The sequence below is a fragment of the Rhinoraja longicauda genome, chromosome 40 (assembly GCF_053455715.1).
Source record: "Rhinoraja longicauda isolate Sanriku21f chromosome 40, sRhiLon1.1, whole genome shotgun sequence".
In the NCBI taxonomy this organism is placed as follows: domain Eukaryota; kingdom Metazoa; phylum Chordata; class Chondrichthyes; order Rajiformes; family Arhynchobatidae; genus Rhinoraja; species Rhinoraja longicauda.
In genome coordinates, this window is record NC_135992.1 from 5,985,162 (window position 1) to 6,006,368 (window position 21,207).

At 46.0% G+C, this 21,207-nt stretch overlaps 1 protein-coding gene across 1 annotated transcript in view; it reads right to left on the minus strand.

Moving 5' to 3' along the window:
• Nucleotides 1-248: 248 nt before the first annotated feature.
• josd1 (Josephin domain containing 1) overlaps nucleotides 249-21,207 on the minus strand; it is a 37,733-nt gene continuing 16,774 nt past the window's right edge. Inside the window, exons 2-4 of the mRNA XM_078430633.1 lie at nucleotides 13,825-13,953; nucleotides 4,335-4,529; nucleotides 249-2,309 (exon numbers count right to left, since the gene is read on the minus strand). Coding sequence (XP_078286759.1) covers nucleotides 2,210-2,309; nucleotides 4,335-4,529; nucleotides 13,825-13,953 — 424 coding nt within the window. The 3' untranslated portion in view covers nucleotides 249-2,209. The remainder of the gene's footprint in view (nucleotides 2,310-4,334; nucleotides 4,530-13,824; nucleotides 13,954-21,207) is intronic.

Sequence of the window (21,207 nt, forward strand, 5' to 3'; positions counted from 1 at the left end):
AACCTACAGACCTTTGGAGTCTTTGGAGTGCGGAAGGAAACCAGGGCTCCCAGGGAAAACGCACGTGGTCACGGGGAGAGCGTACAAACTCCGTACAGACAGCACCCGGAGTCAGTTATTTATTCACAAAATGCTGGAGTAACTCAGCAGGTCAGGCAGCATCTCAGGAGAGAAGGAATGGGTGACGTTTCGGGTCGAGACCCTGAAGAAGGGTCTCGACCCGAAACGTCACCCATTCCTTCTCTCCTGAGATGCTGCCTGACCCGCTGAGTTACTCCAGCACTTTGTGAATAAATACCTTGGATTTGAGTTTTGTTGACTGTCCTCTGGTTTGGACGTGTGGATCTTTGAATCGAGCCCACCATCAGAAAACAGAGAGGATTAGCTTACTCCACACTCTACGTCAGGTCGAGTTCCACTGCCTGTATAACTCTTTATCACCTAGCCCACAGCCAACAATGGACCATTGTGGGCTCCACCTTTCCTTGACCATCGTTACGTTTTGCATATCTTCCATTCATTTGTTCCGTATCTCTTTATACCACCTTCTATATCCCTCGTTTTCCTCCCCCTCCCCCCGACTCTCAGTCTGAAGAAGGGTCTCGACCCGAAACGTCACCTATTCCTGTTCTCCAGAGATGCTGCCTGTCCCGCCGAGTTACTCCAGCATTTTGTGTCTATCTTCGGTTTAAACCAGCATCTGCAGTTCCTCCCTACACATTTTTACTCTGCACGACAGACGTCATTGGAGTTAGATCGTAGTGGGCGCAGGGATGGCGACCTATCTGCATGCCATTGGTGGCAGGTACTACTTTGGATCATTCACCTTGTTGTGGTGAAGAGGCTTGCGTGCCCCCATGATTCCGAGAGCGATGCCTTCAGAAGCACTAGCTTCTGGTCGGGCCACCCATGGCGGTAAGGTCGAGGATGAGGGTCCGGACTAAGAACGATCCAACGTACAAGACCTCAACGGCGGACCAGGCGGACAAAGTTATCTTGAACTCAACGGCTGAGAAGGCTGCAACAAATCTATCAGCTCCAATTGTCTTGGTTCCCTTGCCGTTGGAATGAGTTGATTGATTTGTGAAGGGCCAAGTACACGTTAAACAAACGCACGTCTTCATTCTGACATCGGAACATCGACCATCATCCTCGACCTCGAGGGGCAGCCACGACGACTACAAGTAAAGGGGCCACTGAATTGTGCAGGAGAAATCAAAGGCAGCAGCATGATACCTTTTAAACCAAGCTACAAAGCAATTAGAAACGCAATACCAACAGCACCCCAATCATTTCATCTACTCTCGACCAGATTGTCAATGCAGTCACTGAGTTTAGTGTCCTCTTTTAAGAACCAAGGAGCCAAAACAATTTTAAAACTTGATTTGTCACTTTACGTCCGTGTGCAAACTCTGAATGGACAAAAATAAATCATTTTGGCCATCGCAAGTGCTCTCCCAGATATCGATACCTTCGCAACACCATTGGCAGCAATCGTTTTTTGTTTGCTTTGGTTTCCTAATATTTAATGTTTAGAAATCTAATCTTTTCTTAACTCTCAATTAGAAAACGAAAGTCAGCTCTTGATGTGTCCTGAGCTGGGACAGAAATGTGGAGACATGTAAAAGAAGAATCACCACATTAGCTGTGTCTCTTGCTCGCTGTCTTTCTAGAGACACTGTCCAAAGGAAAAGGAGAGTGTTTGCGGTGTCTTCTGTGTCTCTTGAAAAATACTCTCGAGCAACAAAATCTAGTGAGATTGTAGTGAGACACCGATGTGGAGAGGAGCATGCCGTTCAGTTAAACATTTTCCTTTAATTTTAGCCTTGGCCCCAGAGATCGAGGGTATGCCCGGCCCCTACCTAATCTCTTTCCTCATTTTTTATATTTATATATTTTACACTTTCTTTACTAAAGCAACAAGACAAAAACAAAACACATTGTCCCTCATCAGGTTTTCCACATTTCGAGTAGTTTATATATATATATGTATACACATATATATATATACATATAGTTTAAAAAAAAGCACCAACTCTTGTGTAGGATAGTTAGGCCACTGTGTTCGTGTGAAGATATGCAGACCTGAAATAAAATGAACCATTCTTCTGATGGGGTCTTCTGCGTTCACTGTTTCTGGTTGGAGTTCTGGTTCTGTCCACGGAAGGCAGAGTTGCAGTGGCTACCAAGGTTCGGTTTGATTGAGACTTCAGCCGTCTATCCTCCAGCTCTGATGAATCTCCACCTCCTCGCTTACAACTAAGAGCAGCTCACAGTTCTTCCCCCTCAGCTGGTGTTTCAGGAACTTTCTGCGGAAGGAATAAACGCAAAGAATTGGGCGTGTGTGGTTAAAACATTTTTTTTAAACGCAATCACGTTAGAGCTGAGGCGGAAGATGAGGCTGCAACACATTAGAATTACTACAACTGCTATAAATTACATTCATTGTGACTTCAGCGCGATTCCCCAATGAGGAAATTCACTTGTAATAAAAACTTTAGACTTTAGAGATACAATAGGCAATAGGTGCAGGAGTAGGCCATTCGGCCCTTTGAGCCAGCACCACCATTCAATGTGATACAGCATGGAATACAGGTGGATACACCAAGTCCGCACCGACCAGCGAACACTCCGTAACACTAACACTACCCTACGCACTAGAGACAATTTTACAACTTAACCCTGAAATGTTCTTTAGCTTTGTTTAGTTCAGAGATGCAGCACGGAAACAGGCCCTTCGGCCCACTGAGTCCGCGCGACCGATGATCACCTCGTACACGAACACTATCCTACGCAATAGGGCCAACTTTACAACTTACTGAAGCCAATTAACCAACAAACCTGTACATCATTGGAATGTGGGAGGAATGTGCATCCGGGATTTAAAAAATGTTAATAGGGCAAACGTACAAACTCCATACAGACAGCACCCATAGTTGGGATCGAACCTGGGTTTCTGGCATCGTGAAGCAGCAACTCTACTGCTGCGCTACTTTACAAATATTACAATTGCTATATGGTGGCATGGTGGTAGAGTTATTGCCTTACAGCCATGATCACATTGAATAGCGGTGCTGGTTCGAAGGGCCGAATGGCCTCCTCCTGCACATATGGTCTATTAATTACAGCGCCAGAGACCCGGGTTTGACCCTGACTACGGGTGCTGTCTGTACGGAGTTTGTACGTTCTCCCTGTGACCTGCTTGAGTTTTCTCCAAGTCCTTCAGTTTCCTCCCTCACTCCAAAGACGTGCAGGTTTGGAGGTTAATTGGCCTGGTACAAATGTAAATTATCCCTGGGTATGAAGGAACTGCAGATGCTGGTTGCAACCAAAGATAGACACAAAATGCTGGATGTAGTCAGTGGGACAGGCAGCAACTCTTGAGAGAAGGAATGGGTGACGTTTTGGGTGGAGACCGTGTAAATGAACCCTAGTGTGTGGGACAGTGTTAAAGTGTGAAGGATCACAGGTTGGTGGGCAGAAGGGGTTGTTTCCGGACTGTATCCCTAAACTAAACTAATGCTACACACTAGGGGAAATTTTACAACTTAATCTAGTAAGGTTCTTACTTTAGGTACATTAGCCTTAAGGTTCGGCCTGTAGATTGAGGAGGGGGTTTTGACCTTCATCCCCTTTGATGTCTCGTTTTCGCACCTTACCCTTCCTTATCTCTGTGTCTCCCTCTCCCCTGACTCTCAGTCTGAAGGGGGGCCCCGACCCGAAACGTCACCCATTCCTTGTCTCCAGAGATGCTGCCTGTCCCGCTGAGTTACTCCAGCAATTCGTGTCTATCTGGTTCGGTATAAACCAGTATCTGCACATTACTAAAATAAGATTTGCCTTTAGTCTAGAGATACAGCATGGAAACAGGCCCTTCGGCCCACCGAGTCCACGGCGATTATGTATCACCCGTTCGCCCTCGTTCTATGTTATCCTGCTTTCTCATTAACTCACTACACACTGGGCACAGTTTACAGTGGTCAACCAAACTACAAACCCGCACGTCTTTGGGATGTGGGTGGAAACCGGAGCACCCAGGGGCAGCCATTCAGCCCATTCTAACCATGTTGACCAATTAGAAAAACTGTGAGGAACTTTGTATTTGCGTGGATATCACTGGCAAAGTCTTCATGTGTAGTCGTTCCCAAGCATGCCAGATTTAAGTGACCGAATTCCAGATTTATTTATTGAACTGAATTTCACTCCCCAGCTTGGATTCGAACTTGTGAACACTTGCACTCGGTCCGCCGAGACCGAGGCCTCCGGGACCTCCCGGTTACCAGCCATTTCCACTCCCCTTCCGGCACATCACCGCACCGCACCGGATCACTCACCGGAGCTCGTCCTCGTTGCCGATCTGATCCGGCAACTTCAGCTTGGAGTCGAGGTTGTAGTAGATGCCCGCCACCTCCCGCACGCCGATCCAGTGCTGCCGCTTGAGCGGAAGTTTCACCGGGCCCCAGCACAGGCTGGAGGGGATGTTCATGATGAAGCCCATCACGTTAGAGAGGGCGATGGTGTCAACATCTCTGGAGGAAGCAAACAAAAACAACAAAATGCAGAAATATCAGGTGGTGCTCTACAAACGGCAAGCCCCTTGTCCATAGTCATGCATTCACAAGTAGACATTCATAGCAAGAGGATTTGAGTATAGGAGCAGGGAGGTTCTGCTGCAGTTGTACAGGGCCTTGGTGAGACCGCACCTGGAGTATTGTGTACAGTTTTGGTCTCCTAATCTGAGGAAAGACATTCTAGCATTAGAGGGAGTACAGAGAAGGTTCACCAGATTGATCCCTGGGATGGCAGGACTTTCATATGAAGAAAGACTGGATAGACTAGGCTTATACTCGCTGGAATTTAGAAGACTGAGGGGGGATCTTATAGAAACATATAAAATTCTTAAGGGGTTGGAGAGGCTAGATGCAGGAAGATTGTTCCCGATGTTGGGGAAGTCCAGAACCAGGGGTCACAGCTTAAGGATAAGGGGGAAGTCTTTTAGGACCGAGATGAGAAAACATTTCTTCACACAGAGAGTGATGAGTCTGTGGAATTCTCTGCCACAGAAGGTAGTTGAGGCCAGTTCATTGGCTATATTTAAGAGGGAGTTAGATGTGGCCCTTGTGGCTAAAGGGATCGGGGGTATGGAGAGAAGGCAGGTACAGGTTACTGAGCTGGATGATCAGCCATGATCATATTGAATGGTGGTGCAGGCTCGAAGGGCTGAATGGCCTACTCCTGCACCTATTTTCTAGGTTTCTATGTTAGACACGGTGGCCACGGTGGCTTACAGCACATTGGCCTTCTTCAGTCAGAGTACTGAGTGTAGGTTTGAAGATGGCTTACAGCACATTGGCCTTCTTCAGTCAGAGTACTGAGTGCAGAAATTGGAAGATGGCTTTCAGCACATTGGCCTTCTTCAGTCAAGAGTATTGAATGCAGAGGTTGGGAGGCCATGTTATAGTTGTGCAAGACATGGGTGATGCCGTACTTAGAATGTGGTGCTCAGTTTCGATCACCATGTTATGGGAAAAGGTTGTCAAGATTTACGAGGATGTTGCCAGGACTCGAAGGCCTGTGCTCCAGGAAGAGGTTGAGCATGCTAGGTCTTTATTCCTGGGAGGGCAGGAGGTTGAGGGGTGATCTTATAGAGGTGTACAAAATCATGAGAGGAATAGACTGGGTAAATGCACAGTCTTTTGCCCAGAGTAAGGGAATCGAGAACCAGAGCACATAGAATTATGGTGACGGGGGAAAGATTTATTAGGAACCTGAGGGGCAACTTTTTTTATACAAAGGGTGGTGGGTATATGAAACGAGACGCCAGAGGAGGTAGGTGAGGCAGGTACTATCTTAACGTTTAAGAAACATTTAGACAGGTATACGGATAGGACAGATTTAGGGAGCTATGGGCCAAACGCAGGCAGGTGGGACAAGTGTAGGTGGTGCATGTTGATCAGTGTGGGCAAGTTGGGCCGAAGAGCCTGTTTTCAAACTGTATCACTCCATGACATACAGGACTCAAACAAACCCTTCGGCACAACTTGCCTTTCCTGATCAAGGTGCCCCATGTATGCTAGTCCCATTTGCCCGCAGTTGGTCCATATATCCCTTGAAACCTTTCCGATCCATGCACCTGTCCCAAGTGTCTATTAAATGTTATTGGACCAACCTCAACGACCTGCTCTGGTAGCTCGTTCCATTTGCCCAACCCCGTCAGAGTGAAAAGGTTGCCCCTCAGGTTCCTATTAAATGTTTCCCCTCTCACCTTAAACCCATGTCCTCTGGTTCTTGATTCCCCTACTTTGGGTAAAAGATTCTGTGAATTTATCCCAGCAATTCCCCTCATGATTTCATATAATATTGGAAGAAAAATGTATTTTTCCTTATAAAATGTAACCTAGGTTAAAACTGAACGGAAAGTATTATTTATTTTACAGGTGCAGTGGCAGAGATCAGAGACAGAATGGACTTTAAGGTAACACAAATATTCAATTACAGAGAGCTGTATGACTCGTAAGGAATATAGACAATAGACAAAAGATGCAGGAATAGGCCATTCGGCCCCTCGAGTCAGCACCGCTCAAATATACATTTGCAATGACCACTGATGGGTGATTGTGCAAAAGTACAACCTGTTGCACCCCCAAATCGCTCACATGGGACCAAGAGAAGAAATGGCGGCACAATGGCGTAGCGGTAGAGCTGCCGCTTCACGGCGCCTGGGTTAGATTCTGACTACGGGCGCTGTCTGTACGGAGTTTGTACGCTCTCCCCCTGACATGCGTAGGTTTTCTCCGGGTGCTCCGGTTTCCTCCCACACTCCAAAGACCTGTCGGTTTGTAGGCCAATTGGCTTGGTAAATTTGTAAATTATCCCGAGTGCGTGTAGGATAGTGTTAGTATGCAGGATGGCATGGACCAAGTGGGCCGAAGGGCCCGTTTCTCCAGCAAAGAACACCATATTTCTAAACTAAAAAGCTAAACTAAACGAAACTACAGAATTGGCAGTGGAGCAAAGAAGGGTCTCGGCGCGAAACGCCACCTATTCCTTTTCTCCAGAGATGCTGCAATAGACAATAGACAATAGGTGCAGGAGGAGGCCATTCGGCCCTTCGAGCCAGCACCGCCATTCAATGTGATCATGGCTGATCATTCTCAATCAGTACCCCGTTCCTGCCTTCTCCCCATACCCCCTGACTCCGCTATCGTTAAGAGCTCTATCTAACTCTCTCTTGAAAGCATCCAGAGAATTGGCCTCCACTGCCTTCTGAGGCAGAGAATTCCACAGATTAACAACTCTCTGCCTGACCCGCTGAGTTACTCCAGTTTTTTCCGGTCTATCTTCAGAATTGGCTGAGCGGGTTTCAGGGCTGTATGGCCTGTTTCGTTTCCTGTGTCGCATGCTTTATTGAAAAGCCGCAGAGAAGACATTCTAGCGGTGACCCAAAGGCTGCAGGAGGATAGATAAGAAAATCGGCTCGCCACTTAAGCCTCCAACTAAGAACAACATTGGCCACTTGGACACTGGAGGCGACTTGTCCTTATGAATCATTGTTACATCAGCGTACGGCAACTTTCAAAGCTCACGTGTGGGTTCACAGGCCTCTGACGCAGAGATAACGTGCCGAGCACATTACATGCGCTCTGACCGTTTCCAGATGAGCCCCGCTGAGATGCTGCAGCTGACTTTTATCTTAATGAGAGCGCGCCGGGAGCCCGAAGTAAAACAAATCACGCCAGCTATCAGAGCCGGAACTCAAACATTCAGACCTCTTTTTTTTTTTCAGGCATAAAATCATTCTGCAGAGGAAAATAAAGAGCAGAGAAGCAGAAGAGATTGCTCGTGTTTTCATGAGCACACAAACGACCATCCAAGCTTGCAGCATTTCCACTGTGCACTTCAACACACAATGACTCACTGATTTTGCAAACAAACGCAGTCCTGTTTATTTGAGTAGGGAAGATTTTGCATTCCAGTGTCACACTCTCAATATTAAAGCTAGACTCGAGAAATCACTTCAAATCGGCTGGTTTAGTTCAATGACAATTGATTGTTTCATTCTTTTAAATATAACATTGCCAGGGTCATCAAATGGGGATCAACAGTGGCGTAGCTGCCGCCTCACCGCGCCAGAGACCCGGGTTCCATCCTGACTACAGGTGCTTGCCTGTACGGAATTTGTACCTTCTCCCCATGACCTGCCTGGGCTAATTGGCTTGGTATAACTGTAAATTGTCCCTAGTGTGTGTAGGATAGGGGATGGTTGGTCGGTGCAGACACGGTGGGCCGAAGGGCATTTTTCCGTGCTGTATCTCCAAACTAAACTAAAACTATATTTTCTGTCCACCTCCATTCCTTTCTCCGGCTTCACAATCACAACTCTTCAATGTGGCCGCACGGTGGCGCAGCGGTAGAATTGCTGCCTTACAGCGAATGCAGCGCCGGAGACTCAGGTTTGATCCCGACTACGGGCGCCGTCTGTACGGATTTTTTACGTTCTCCCCGTGACCTGCGTGGGTTTTGTCCGAGATCTTCGGTTTCCTCCCACACTCCAAAGACGTACAGGTTTGTAGGTTAATTGGCTGGGCAAATGTAAAAAAATTGTCCCTCGTGGGTGTAGGATAGTGTTAGTGTGCGGGGATCGCTGGGCGGCGCGGACCCGGTGGGCCGAAGGGCCTGTTTCTGCGCTGTATCTCTAAATCTAAAAAATTTAAATTTAAATCCCTTTGTCGCACGTCTTATGTTTTCTTCTCATCTCTGGCCTTTGTCCAACCATTTGTCTGCCCCCACCTCCACCTGTTTTCACCCATAACCTGCCCACGATTTGTCCTGCCCTTCCTCTCTTCCAGCTTTCCTCCACCACCACCACCACAATCAATCTGAAGAAGGGTCCCGACCTGCAACTTATGTACTCCAGAGATGCAGCATGACCCGCTGAGTAACTCCAGCATTTTGTGTCTTTTTAATGCAAACCAGTATCTGCAGTTCCTTGTTGCTGCATTTTGACTCTACATTACTGTAAGACTACCTACACCAACTAGAGTAAAGGCTTATATTTGTTATTTCTCGTTCTTCATATGTTCACATGTTCATATGTGATGGCAGTAGAATTAGGCCATTCGGCCCATCAAGTCTACTGCGCCATTCAATCATCGCTGATCCATCTTTCCCTCTTAACCCCATTTTTCTGCCTTCTCCCCATTAACCCCGACCCCCGTACTAATCAAATTCTTCCCCAAATCTAGGGAACCGTTGAAAATCGAGACCAACACATGATCTCATTATCCACTTCAGAAGCTGGGACATGAAGTCTGTAGCTCTATGAATTTGCTCAGAACCACTTCCCTGGTGACTGGAACTTTCCTGAGTCTTTCTCCTTTCCAGTTCTCAAATTATAGCTATTTCGTTCATTTTATATCTCATATTGCAAAGATCGATGTAAACTACCTCAAATCCAACAGACATCATAGGTTTCATTGTTATTTCCTGAACACTAATGCCCAGTTAGTTAACTAGTTTATTTTTAAAATGTTTATAAAAGCATTCGTTTAGTTTGGGTTACAGCATGGAAACAGGCCCTTTGGCCCAACGGAGTGCATGCTGACCTTCAACCACCTGTTCACACTGGTTCAATGTCGTTCCAATTTTTCGATCCACCCCCCACACACTCACGAGGAATGTACTGAGCCCAATTAATTTACAAACTCACACGTCATTGGAATGTGGGTGGAAATCGGAGCACATGGACGGAGCCCACAGTCGCTGGGTGAACGTGCAAACTTCAGGATCTGATGCTGTGAGGCAGCTTTTAATACCTCTTTTTTTCATTTCTGGCTAGTTTTGTCTTGCACTGTTAATAAATCTTCCTTATTAATCTTTTAATTATTTGTCTATTATATTCCATTCAGCCTTCTGACTTGAATCTTTAATTCTTTTATTGGTCAACCACAGATAATGGCCAAAAATTCAATCATTCCACCAAACTGGTTTTCCGCTTCATTCTAATCTCCTCCTGTTTTCTCTTGTCTAAATCTGTTAGTGTGATCTTTTATTTCCTTCCTCCTTGTTCGCTTGAATAACCGTCCCTTAAACTCACCTCTCTTCTAGCTTTCGCCTCCTACAAAACGGTGGCGAAGTGACAGAGTTACCTCCGCACAGCGCCAGAGACCCGGGTTTGATCCTGACCACGGGTGCTGTCTGTACGGAGTTTGTACGTTCTCCCTGCGACCGTGTGGGTTTTGTCATGGTGCTCAGGTGTCCGCACTCCAAAGACGAACAGGTTTTCAAGTTAATTAGTAAACTGGTAAATTATCCCTAGTGTGTAGGATAGTGTTAGTGCACGAGTAACCGCTGGTTGGCGCGGACTTGGTTGCCGAAAGGCCTGTAATTCTAAACTAAAACAAAACTACAATTAGTCTGAAGGTCTCCAACCCAAAACGTCACCTATTTATGTCTTCCTGAGATGCTGCCTGACCAGCTGAATTACTTCAGCACTTTATATCTGTTTTTGTGAACCAGCACCTGCAGTTCCTTGTGCCAAAATTGTATTATAGCTTTGTTCAGTTTTCCATATTTCCTGAACACTAGTTTAGTTTAGTTTAGAGATACAGGGTGGAAACTGGACATTCAGCCCACCTAGTTCTATCCTGCTCACTAGGGACAATTTACAGAAGCCAATTAACCTACAAACCCGTACAACATTGGAATGTGGGTGGGAGGAAACCAGAGCACCCGGCGAAAACCCACACAATCACAGGGAGAACGTACAAACGCCGTACAGACAGCATCCGCAGTCAGGATCGAACCCGAGTCTCTGCACTGCAAGACGGCAACTCTACTGCTGCTCCACTGTGCTGTCCCAAATTATTTAATTAGATTCTGTTTTCTGTCAGGCCTCTCTGGTTCCAACTCACTGGATGAAACAATGGAGGTAATGTTCAGTTCTGTTAAAAAATGATTCTCAAAGGAATCAAACATTTTTCTTCTATTATAGAGAAAAAGTACTTCAATAAAGAGGAACGATACAAGAATGATAGCTTGGAGATTTAGGCATGTGTGTGAGGTAAAAAAAAAGAGGAAAAGAGCCGAGCGCTTACGTGAGGTGTACAAAAATTGGAATTTCTTTGAAAATTACACACAAAATTACCAGTTTCAAGCCTCTTTTTTTGTTAATTTCAAAGTAAAAACAGACATTACAAAATAATGTGAATATGGCACTGTATATTAATTACATTTAAGTAAATTTGCACATTAATTGATAATCAGCCCAAAAAGGTGGTAATTGGCTTTTCTGCTGTGTTGTATATTTTAACCCTGTCTTAGTTAATTTAGTTGGACTGAATTTCGTCCAAAAAACTTTTTTGGATGACAAATAAAGCTATCTTGAATCTTGAATCTTATACAATCTTGCACTTAAATTTAATATTTACTCATTACAGTTCCACCACTGATTTTCTGGCACTCTTGGTTCCAGAGCTTTGCTGGTTTATCCAGCAGGCCAAGGAAGTCGGCTAAGGGGATAGATTTGCTGGTTGCAAATTTAACCCACCGATCGGCCATGGAAGTCCCGATGAGGTCAAGATTGGTTGCCTTGCCCAGCCTAGGTGCCACATTTTCGGGGAGACTTCCAGGACGCGGGGGATATCTTGCGGAACCCCTAGCGACCTCTAGCGGCCCAATTGACAAATTGGCCATGGAAGTCCCGATGAGGTCCAGATTGGCTGCCTTGCCCAGCCTAGGTGCCACATTTTCAGGGAGACTTCCAGGGCACGGGAAATTTCTTGCGGAACCCCAGTGTTCATTACAAGTCTATACATCTTTTTTTTAAAATCCGATTTCTCCGTTTATTTGGCAAAGTGAAAAAGGCGGAAATCATGCAAAAAGCGCAGAAAATGAATTTTAAGAACGCGGAAATCCGCGGAAAATTCACATGCCTGGAGATTAAAATTGCTTCCTGTTTTAAACAAGAATGAAATATGAGTGCATGATATTTTTCACATCTTTGTGAAAAGACATCCAGAAAATCATTGAGGTATTTGTGAAAATTATCCATTGTTGTAACGTAGTGAAATGAACCACCTGATTTGCACAGTACAATGCCACATAACGCAACGAGAGAGGTGGCCAGAGAAGCTATCTAACTGTAGAAACAAGGAACTACAAAAAAAACAAAGTGCAGGAGTAATTCACTGGGTCAGGCAGCATGGAGAACATGGATAGGTGACATTTTGGGTCGGGACCCTTCTTCAGACTCGAGACTTCAGACCGAGTCTAAAGAAGAGTCCCGACCCGAAACGTCACCCAATCCATTTCTCCAGAGATGCTGCCTGACCCGCTGAGTTACTTCTGCATTTTGTGTTTTTTCTTTAAAAGCAATCCTGTTGACTTCAGTGGGAGTTCAACACATCAGATGGTTATAGAACACTATCGTTAGGCTGCTACATTGAATAAGATCAGTATAGATCAGAAAAGGAGTTGGGAGGTCATGTGGCAATTATACAAGACGTTGGTGAGGCTGCATTTAGAGTATTGTGTTCAGTTCTGGGCATCATGTTATAGGAAAGATGTTGCAAAGCTGAAAAGGGTGCAGAGAAGATTTGCGAGGATGTTGTTATAGGGAGAGGTTGAGCAAGCTAGGACTGTTCTTTACAGTGCAGGATGATGAGGGTTGATCTTATAGAGGTGTACAAAATCACGAGCAGAATAGACTGGGTAAATGCAGGGAATCTCTTGCCCAGAGTAGGAGAATCCAGAACCAGAGGACATAGGTTTAAGATGCGGGAGGGAAAGATTTAATAGGAACATGAGGGCTAACTTTTTCACATAAACGGTGGTGGGTGTATGGAATGAGCTGCCGGAGGAGGTAGTTGAGGCAGGTACTATCGCAATGTTTGAGAAACATTTAGACAGGTACATGGACAGGACAGGTTTACGATACAATACAACTTTATTTATCCCAGGAGGGAAATTAATCTGCCGACAGTCATTAAACACAAAACACAAAATTAAAGTGGCGAGTGGAAAGGATTGGGAATGTGCAAGGATTGGGGTGGGGGAGAGGAGTCGGTCTCAGTCTACCCCACGACAGAAGGGGGAGGAGGTGAACAGTTTAGAGAGATATGGTCCAAGCACAGGTGGTGGGACTAGTGCAGATGGGACATGTTGGTCGATGTTGGCAAGTTGGGCCGAAGGGCCTTTTTCCACGCTGTATGACTCAATGATCATAATTAATTTTCTAGTTTACCTTCATCTCCTTGTCTAAATCCCTTCAATTTCCTTTGTGCACAAGAAAATTATCAACCTCAAAGCAGAATATATTTTCATTGAAATTCCATTGCCTTCTGACTCTTTACAATTTGCCACCCTCAGCGAAGATGTTTCTCCATTGAGTCTAGACTGGTTTATCACTGTCTTATCTCGCCTACAGCTCCATAAGTTCTAGGAGCAGAATTAGGCCTTTCAGCCCATCAAGTCTACTCCATCAATCTTGTCTACTCCATCACTCCCTCTCAACCCCATTCTCCTGCCTTCTCCCCTTAACCCGACACCATTACGAATCAAGAATCTGTCAATCCCCACCTTAAAAGTACCCAATGACTTAGCCTTCTCTCCCACTCCACCCCCTACTGACAGTCTGAAGTAGGGTCCCGACCCGAAACGTCACCCATCCTCTTTCTCCAGAGATGCTGCTTGATCTGCTCCGGCACTTTGTGTCTATCAGTGGTTTATCAAAGACTGGTTTATCTGCTTGAGTTTTGCACAGAGCCACGATTACATGCTCAAGCTGCAGAGTGAAATGTGGAGAGATCTTCCCATTGTCCCTACCTTCGTTTGTCCCACCAAACAGCTTCGTAACCTTTCGTCTGAAGGGCGGCCATGATAACGTTAACGTCATAGTTCCCGGTTCCCAGCATGCTCTTCTTGTGTGGCGTCACCATGGTGTTTGGGGACAACCTGCCAGACAAACGCAAAGTTCGTCATTGAAGAGGCGGAAAATGATAAGACAAGCATGTCATTAACTTCTTTCATATCCCCTCAAAAGGTCCCCAAATAGTTTGTTTTTTTCCAGACGATTAAGTACTTTTAAAATGTGGTCACCACTGTATCATGCAAACAATGCGCTATTATTGTTTGTTGTAATATTATTGTTTGTTTTTTGTGTGTACTTGTGTGTGTGTGTGTACGTGTGTGTGTACGTGTGTGTGTGTGTACGTGTGTGTGTACGTGTGTGTGTACGTGTGTGTGTGCGTGTGTGTGTGCGTGTGTGTGTGTGTGTGTGTGTGTAGTGTAAAAAAATAACTGTAGATGCTGGTACAAATCGAAGGTATTTATTCAAAAAATGCTGGAGTAACTCAGCAGGTCAGGCAGCTTCTCAGGAGAGAAGGAATGGGTGACATTTCGGGTTGAGACCCTTCTTCAGACTGATGTCAGGGGGGGCGGGACAAAGGAAGGATATAGGTGGAGACAGGAAGTTAGAGGGAGAACTGGGAAGGGGAAGGGGGGAAGCGAGGGACAGAGGAACTATCTAAGGTTATAAATATAATATAATATAATATAATACAATACAATCTATATATATGTGTATTTGTATGTGTATACACATATAAATGTACACACACTGAACTTTTTTTCTCTCTCTCGTTTATTATATTATTTACAGTGCACTATGTTTACATATTCTGTTGTGCTGCTGCAAGTAAGAATTTCATTGTTCTATCTGGGACATATGACAATAAAACACTCTTGACTCTTAACAAACCAGCCAATTTGCATACGGCAAGGTTTTAGAAATTCCAATGTCAAAATATCTAGGCAAGTCTGGTTTCAGTAATGTTGCAAGGGGGATAAATGTTGGCCCCACAAGGGCAGCGTGGATTCCACTGTGAAACAGTGACACACCACCCTATGATAGATGCAAAGTTCTGGAGCAACTCAACAGATCTACGATACGATACAACTTTAGTTATTCCAGGAAGGAAATCGATCTGTCAACAATCATAAAACACAAGGTATATGAAACGTGAAATTAAAGTGTGCACAGATTTGGTGAGGTGGGGGGGGGGGGGGGGGGGGGAGAGGGGAGTCAGTCTACCCCATGACAGAAGGGGGGAGGGGTTGTACAGTTTGATAGCCACAGGGAAGAAAGATCTTCTGTGGCGTTCTGTACTGCATCTTGGTGGAACCAGTCTGTGCTGAAGGTGCTCTTCAGGTTGACTAGTGTGTCATGGAGGGGGTGAGCTGTATTGTCCAAGATGTCATCTCTGGAGAAAAAAGGATGGTTGACGTTCCGGGTTGGGACCTTTCCACCGACCTGAAACGTCATCCATCCTTTTTCTCCAGAGGTACTGCCTGACCCGCTGAGTTACTCCAGCACTTTGTTTCTATCTTTGGTATAAACCAGCACTTGCAGTTCTTTGTGTCCACATTTTAGCAAATCATTCTTCTTATTTCCACCTGAGAGAGCAGGCAGGAGTTCAGTTTAATGTCTCTATGCTGAAAGGTGGCACTTGGTGCAGCGTTTCATCTGTCCTGCACTCAAGCTGCAAGTCAGAATTTCATTGTGTTGGAAGGAACTGCAGATGCTGGTTTAAACCGAAGATAGGCACAAAATGCTGGAGTAATTCAGCGGGACGGGCAGCATCTCTGCAGAGAAGGAATGGGTGGCGTTTGGGGTCGAGACCCTTCTTCAGTCTGAATTTCATTGTTCTGTTTGGGACATATGACAATAAAACACTCTTGACTATTGAAGCATTAGCCTGAAATTTCATGCTCTCTCTCTCTCTCTCTCTCTCTCTCTCTCTCTCTCTCTCTCTCTCTCTCGAGTTGTGTCCTTTTCAACTTCACTGCTTTATCCAGTGAGTTGGAACCAGAGGAGGACTGACAGAAAACAGAGCCAATCTAAATAGTTTAGGCTAGTTACAGTACGGAACAGGCCTTTCGGCCCCCAAGTCCATGCCAACCAGTGATTCCTGTACACTAACACGATCCTACATACCAGGGACAATTTACAATCTTTACCAAAGTCAATTAACCTACAAACCTGTTCGTCTTTGGAAACATAGAAACAAGGTGCAGGAGTAGGCCATTCGGCCCTTCGAGCCTGCACCGCCATTCAATATGATCATGGCTGATCATCCAGCTCAGTATCCTGTACCTGCCTTCTCTCCATACCCCCTGATCCCTTTAGCAAAAAGGGCCACATCTAACTACCTCTTAAATATAGCCAATGAACTGGCCTCAACTACCTTCTGTGGCAGAGAATTCCACAGACTCACCACTCTCTGTGTGAAGAAATGTTTTCTCATCTCGGTCCTAAAAGACTTCCCCCTTATCCTTAAGCTGTGACCCCTGGTTCTGGACTCCCCCAACATCGGGAACAATCTTCCCGCATCTAGCCTCTCCAACCCCTTAAGAATTTTATATGTTTCTATAAGATCCCCCCTCAGTCTTCTAAATTCCAGCGAGTACAAGCCTGGAGTGTGGGAGGAAACCGGAGCACCCGGAAGAAACCCACGCAGTCACAGGGAGAATGTACACGCTTCGTACAGACTGCTCCCGTGGTCAGGATCGAACCTGGGTCTCTGCCGTTGTAAGGCAGCAACTCTGCCACTGCACTAGTGTGACGCCCTACAGAGCCAACTTTGACCTTTTAGCAACGCTAATGGAGTCACTGAATTAACCAGCTGCTTTCACCTGCAATCTGCCCCGAGTGATTGGTCATCCGCACTGACAAATAAACATCTAAGTATTTCACTCGAAGCCTTGTCCAAATCAAAACGCTCCCTGTAGACACAAGCCAATATCGAAGCGCATTTCAAAACGACACTTCAGAGAATAATAGACTTCAAGCCCTGAAGATAGATATCTTCCAGAACATTATCTTTCTTCCATGTGATGCTAACTGCTCAGTTGTACGAAAACAGCAATCTATTTTTACATTCTATTTTTCTGTGGGCAATTCAAGTGGCAGTAACATTAAAAGTTAACTTGTCAGTACTTGTATTTTATCGAATGACAATATTGCATCAGCTTTGCCTGGTTCACAATTATCAGAGGGATCTCTATAGCAGTCTGAAGAAGGGTCTCGACCCGAAACGTCACCCATTCATTCTCTCCTGAGATGCTGCCTGACCCGCTGAGTTACCCCAGCATTTTGTGTCTACCTTCAATTTGAACCAGCATCTGCAGTTATTTTCCTACACATCCGTAGCATCATTGTTATGTTCCAGGACATGCCAGTGAGCTGGGTTCAAACTTTGGAAAACTCAGAAATAAAGAACTGCAGATGCTGGTTTATACCAAAGATAGACACAAAGCGCTGGAGTAACTCAGTGGGTCAGGCAGCATCTCTGGCGAAAAAGGATAGGTGACGGTTCGGGTCGGGACCCTTCTTCAGACTGAAAGTAGGGGGTGAAAAGCTGGAGGCGAGAAATTGGTGGTGCCCTGGTAGGCCCAATGATGGCCGGGGAAGGTGTGATCTCAAGAGGGATACAATGTGGAGAACTGTGGAACTGGTTAAATGACTTGGGCGTAGGAAGGGGGCAAGGGGAGAGGGGAGGAGAGAGGAGGTAGGAGTTACTTAAAATTTGGGAATTCAACATTCATCTTGCTGGGTTGTAATATGTGGGTTGTGTATATGGGTTATATACGTACATACAAGCAAAATATGAGGTGCTGTTCCTCCAATTTGCGTGTGGCCTCACTCTGGCAGTGGAGGAGGCCCAGGACAGAAAGGTCAGTGTGGGAATGGGAAGGGGAATGGAAATGATTGGTCGGTACACCCAGCAACCCGCATCGGACCGAGTGCAAGTGTTCACAAGTTCGAATCCCACCACGGCAGCTGGGAAATGAAATTCAGTTCAATAAATAAATCTGGAACGCAGGCACTTAAATCTGGCATGCTTGGGAGGGACTACATATGAAGGCTTTGCCAGTGATATCCACGCAAATACAACGTTTCTCACAATTTGCCTAATTCGCCAACATGGTTAGAATGGGCCGAATGGCTGCCTCCGGGTGCTCCGGTTTCCTCCCACATCCCAAAGACGTGCGGGTTTGTAGGGTGATTGACCACTGTACACAGTCCCCAAAGTGTAGTGAGTTAATGAGAAAGTGGGATAATATAGAACTAGAGCGAACGGGTGTTCAATAATCGCGTGGACTCGGTGGGCCGAAGGGCCTGTTTCCATGCTGTATCCCTAGACTAAAGCCAAATCTTATTTTAGTGATCATATCATCATATCATATATATACAGCCGGAAACAGGCCTTTTCGGCCCTCCAAGTCCGTGCCGCCCAGTGATCCCCGCACATTAACACTATCCTACACCCACTAGGGACAATTTTTACATTTACCCAGCCAATTAACCTACATACCTGTACGTCTTTGGAGTGTGGGAGGAAACCGAAGATCTCGGAGAAAACCCACGCAGGTCACGGGGAGAACGTACAAACTCCTTACAGTGCAGCACCCGTAGTCAGGATCGAACCTGAGTCTCCGGCGCTGCATTCGCTGTAAAGCAGCAACTCTACCGCTGCGCTACCGTGCCGCTGTGTGGGAAGGAACTGCAGATACTGGTTTGTACCGAACCAGATAGAAAACAAAATGCTGGAGTAACTCAGCGGGACAGGCTGAAGTGGAGAGAAGGTTCGGGTAACGTTTCAGGTCGAGAGATCGTTGGCCAAGACACGTCCATGCTTGTCTTTAAAAATAACTGCAGATGCCGGTTTAAATCGAAGGTAGACACAAAATGCTGGAGTACCTCAGTGGGTCAGGCAGCATCTCAGGAGAGAAGGAATGGGTGACGTTTCACGTTGAGACCCTTCTTCGGACTTCAGTCTGAAGAAGGGTCTCAACCCAAAATGTCACCCATTTCTTCTCTCCTGAGGTGCTGCCTGGCCCGCTGAGTTACTCCAGCATTTTGTGTCTACCTTCGATGTTTGTCTTAGCACATGCAGGCAGAGGAGCTTAGTTTTAACAAGTTATCATGTTCAACACAGCCATCATGGGCCAAAGGGCCTGTCCTATGCTGTACTATTCTCTGCTCTTTTAAAGAGGGCTTGCAGGATTGTTTTTTTTGCATCAATCCTAGAGGATGGACTGTTTATGCATTGATCACATCAGTCAATACATCCACACATGGCCCCACATGAAGGATTAGACATTCGATTTAAACCAGCATTGACAGTTCCATCCCACACACTAAAGATTAGCCTTTCCCGTTCTTCATCTATAAACTAAAACTCTTGTTTGTTGTTCCTGAACTACAGCCAAAACGGTGCACAATAGCGCGACAATTTTAGGCCCACCTTACTCACTGTCGTTCCTTTGGTGCTAATGGAAGAAGTTTCACTGAAATCGGTGTTATATTTTTAAAGTTATTCACATTTTAAAGTTTAAATCTATCTCCGAGGGAGCGAGGGAGGAGGGAAGGGAGGGGAGGGGGAAGTGGTGGGAGGGGAAAGGGGTGGGAGGGGAGGAGGGGAAGGGGGAGGGGAGGAGGGGGGAGGGAAGGAGGGGAAGGGGGGGAAGGGGGGAGGGGAAGGGGGGAGGGGAAAGGGGGAGGGGAAAGGGGGAGGGGAAAGGGGGAGGGGAAGGGGGGAGGGGAAGGGGAGGGGATGGGGAAGGGGGGAGGGGAAGGGGGAGGGGAAGGGGGAGGGGGGAAGGGGAAGGGGAGGGGAAGGGGGGAGGGGAAGGGGGAGGGGGGAGGGGAGGACGGGAAGAGGGGGGGACGGGAAGGGGGAATGGGAGGAGAGGGAGTGGAGGGGGTGAGGGGAGGGGTGGAGGGGGAGGGGAGGGGGATGCACCAATGCAAGAAAGGTTTGGGCCCAACGGGTCCACTTGGTCTAGTCAATACCTAAAGTTATTTGGGATCTGCTGAGCAAATGTAAGGCACCATGTAAACCATATGTTTGTTTCCCCCCCCCCCTGGAAATTATAATGCTCACCTATATATCATTCCAGTCCACCAAAAATCACAGTCATTGCTTGCTGAAAATTAGTTTCTGAGATGCAAATTGCATCAGTAATGCAAAATGGTCATTTTAGCAGATTCAATTGGGAGGATCTGTTTCCAAAAGTGGAGAATCAATAGCGAGATGCAATTTAAAATAATTGGCAAAATAACTAAAGGAGAGAGGAGAAGAGTGTGTTTCATAAACAGAGCGAGTTGCAGGGAACGAAAATTAATTGACCTAATTCAACTGGACATTTTGAAAGCAAATCGTATGAATTTGAAGAAGGAAAACAAAAAAAAAATAATGAAAGGTCTGGATAGAGTGGATGTGGAGAGGATGTTTCCAGTGGTGGAAGAGTCCAGGACCAGAGGGCACAGCCATAGAATAAAAGGATGTACCTTTAGAATGGAGACAAGGAGGAATTTCTTTAGCCAGAGGGTGGTGAATCTGTGGAAGTCATTGCCACAGTCGGCTGTGGAGGCCAGTGGAGGTCATTGGGTATTTTAAAAGCAGAGATTGATAGTATTCTTGATTAGTACGGGTGTCAAAGGTTACGGTGAGAAGGCAGGAGAATGGGGTTGAGAGGGTATAATAGATTAGCCATGATCGAATGGCGGAGCAGACCTGAGGGGCCAAATGGCCTAAATTCTATTCCTGCCTTGTGTCCCTATAAAATTACAGGGGTTACGGAAAATGTGGAAGGTTGTCCAAGAGTGCTGGTATATGCATAGTGGGCCGAGTGGCCTGTTTTTTTTGTGTGGCGCTGGGATATTTACAGCACCTGGTTGCAATCAGATGTATAAGTCTCTCTTCGGTTTGAACCAGCATCTGCAGTTTCTTCCCCACACGGTAAAAATTGAATACAGCTCCGAGTTGGCATACAAATAGAAAAACACATTTTGATTACATTTCCAGGATCCACGTGTAGATTAAGGGCAAAAAGAGCCGGAATGCTGCCAACAAACCTTGCCACAGCTTTGCAGCGAGCAAACCGCCATTTTCCACCGACATTAAAAGGGTTCACCACATCCATGCAAGTGACTGGACTACAGAGGCCATCCAACCATGCACAATTGGTACAAGTCCAGCTTGTAATTGTTCTGTCGCAGAAGTGGTTTCAAAATAAATTCTGACAACCCAGTGGTTTGGATGCATTTGTGAAACGTGTCCGTCACAATCACGTGGCATTAAATGTAAATAACTCACAACCGGGTCACCACGAAGTGGATCTTGTGACAACTGACCCGGGTGT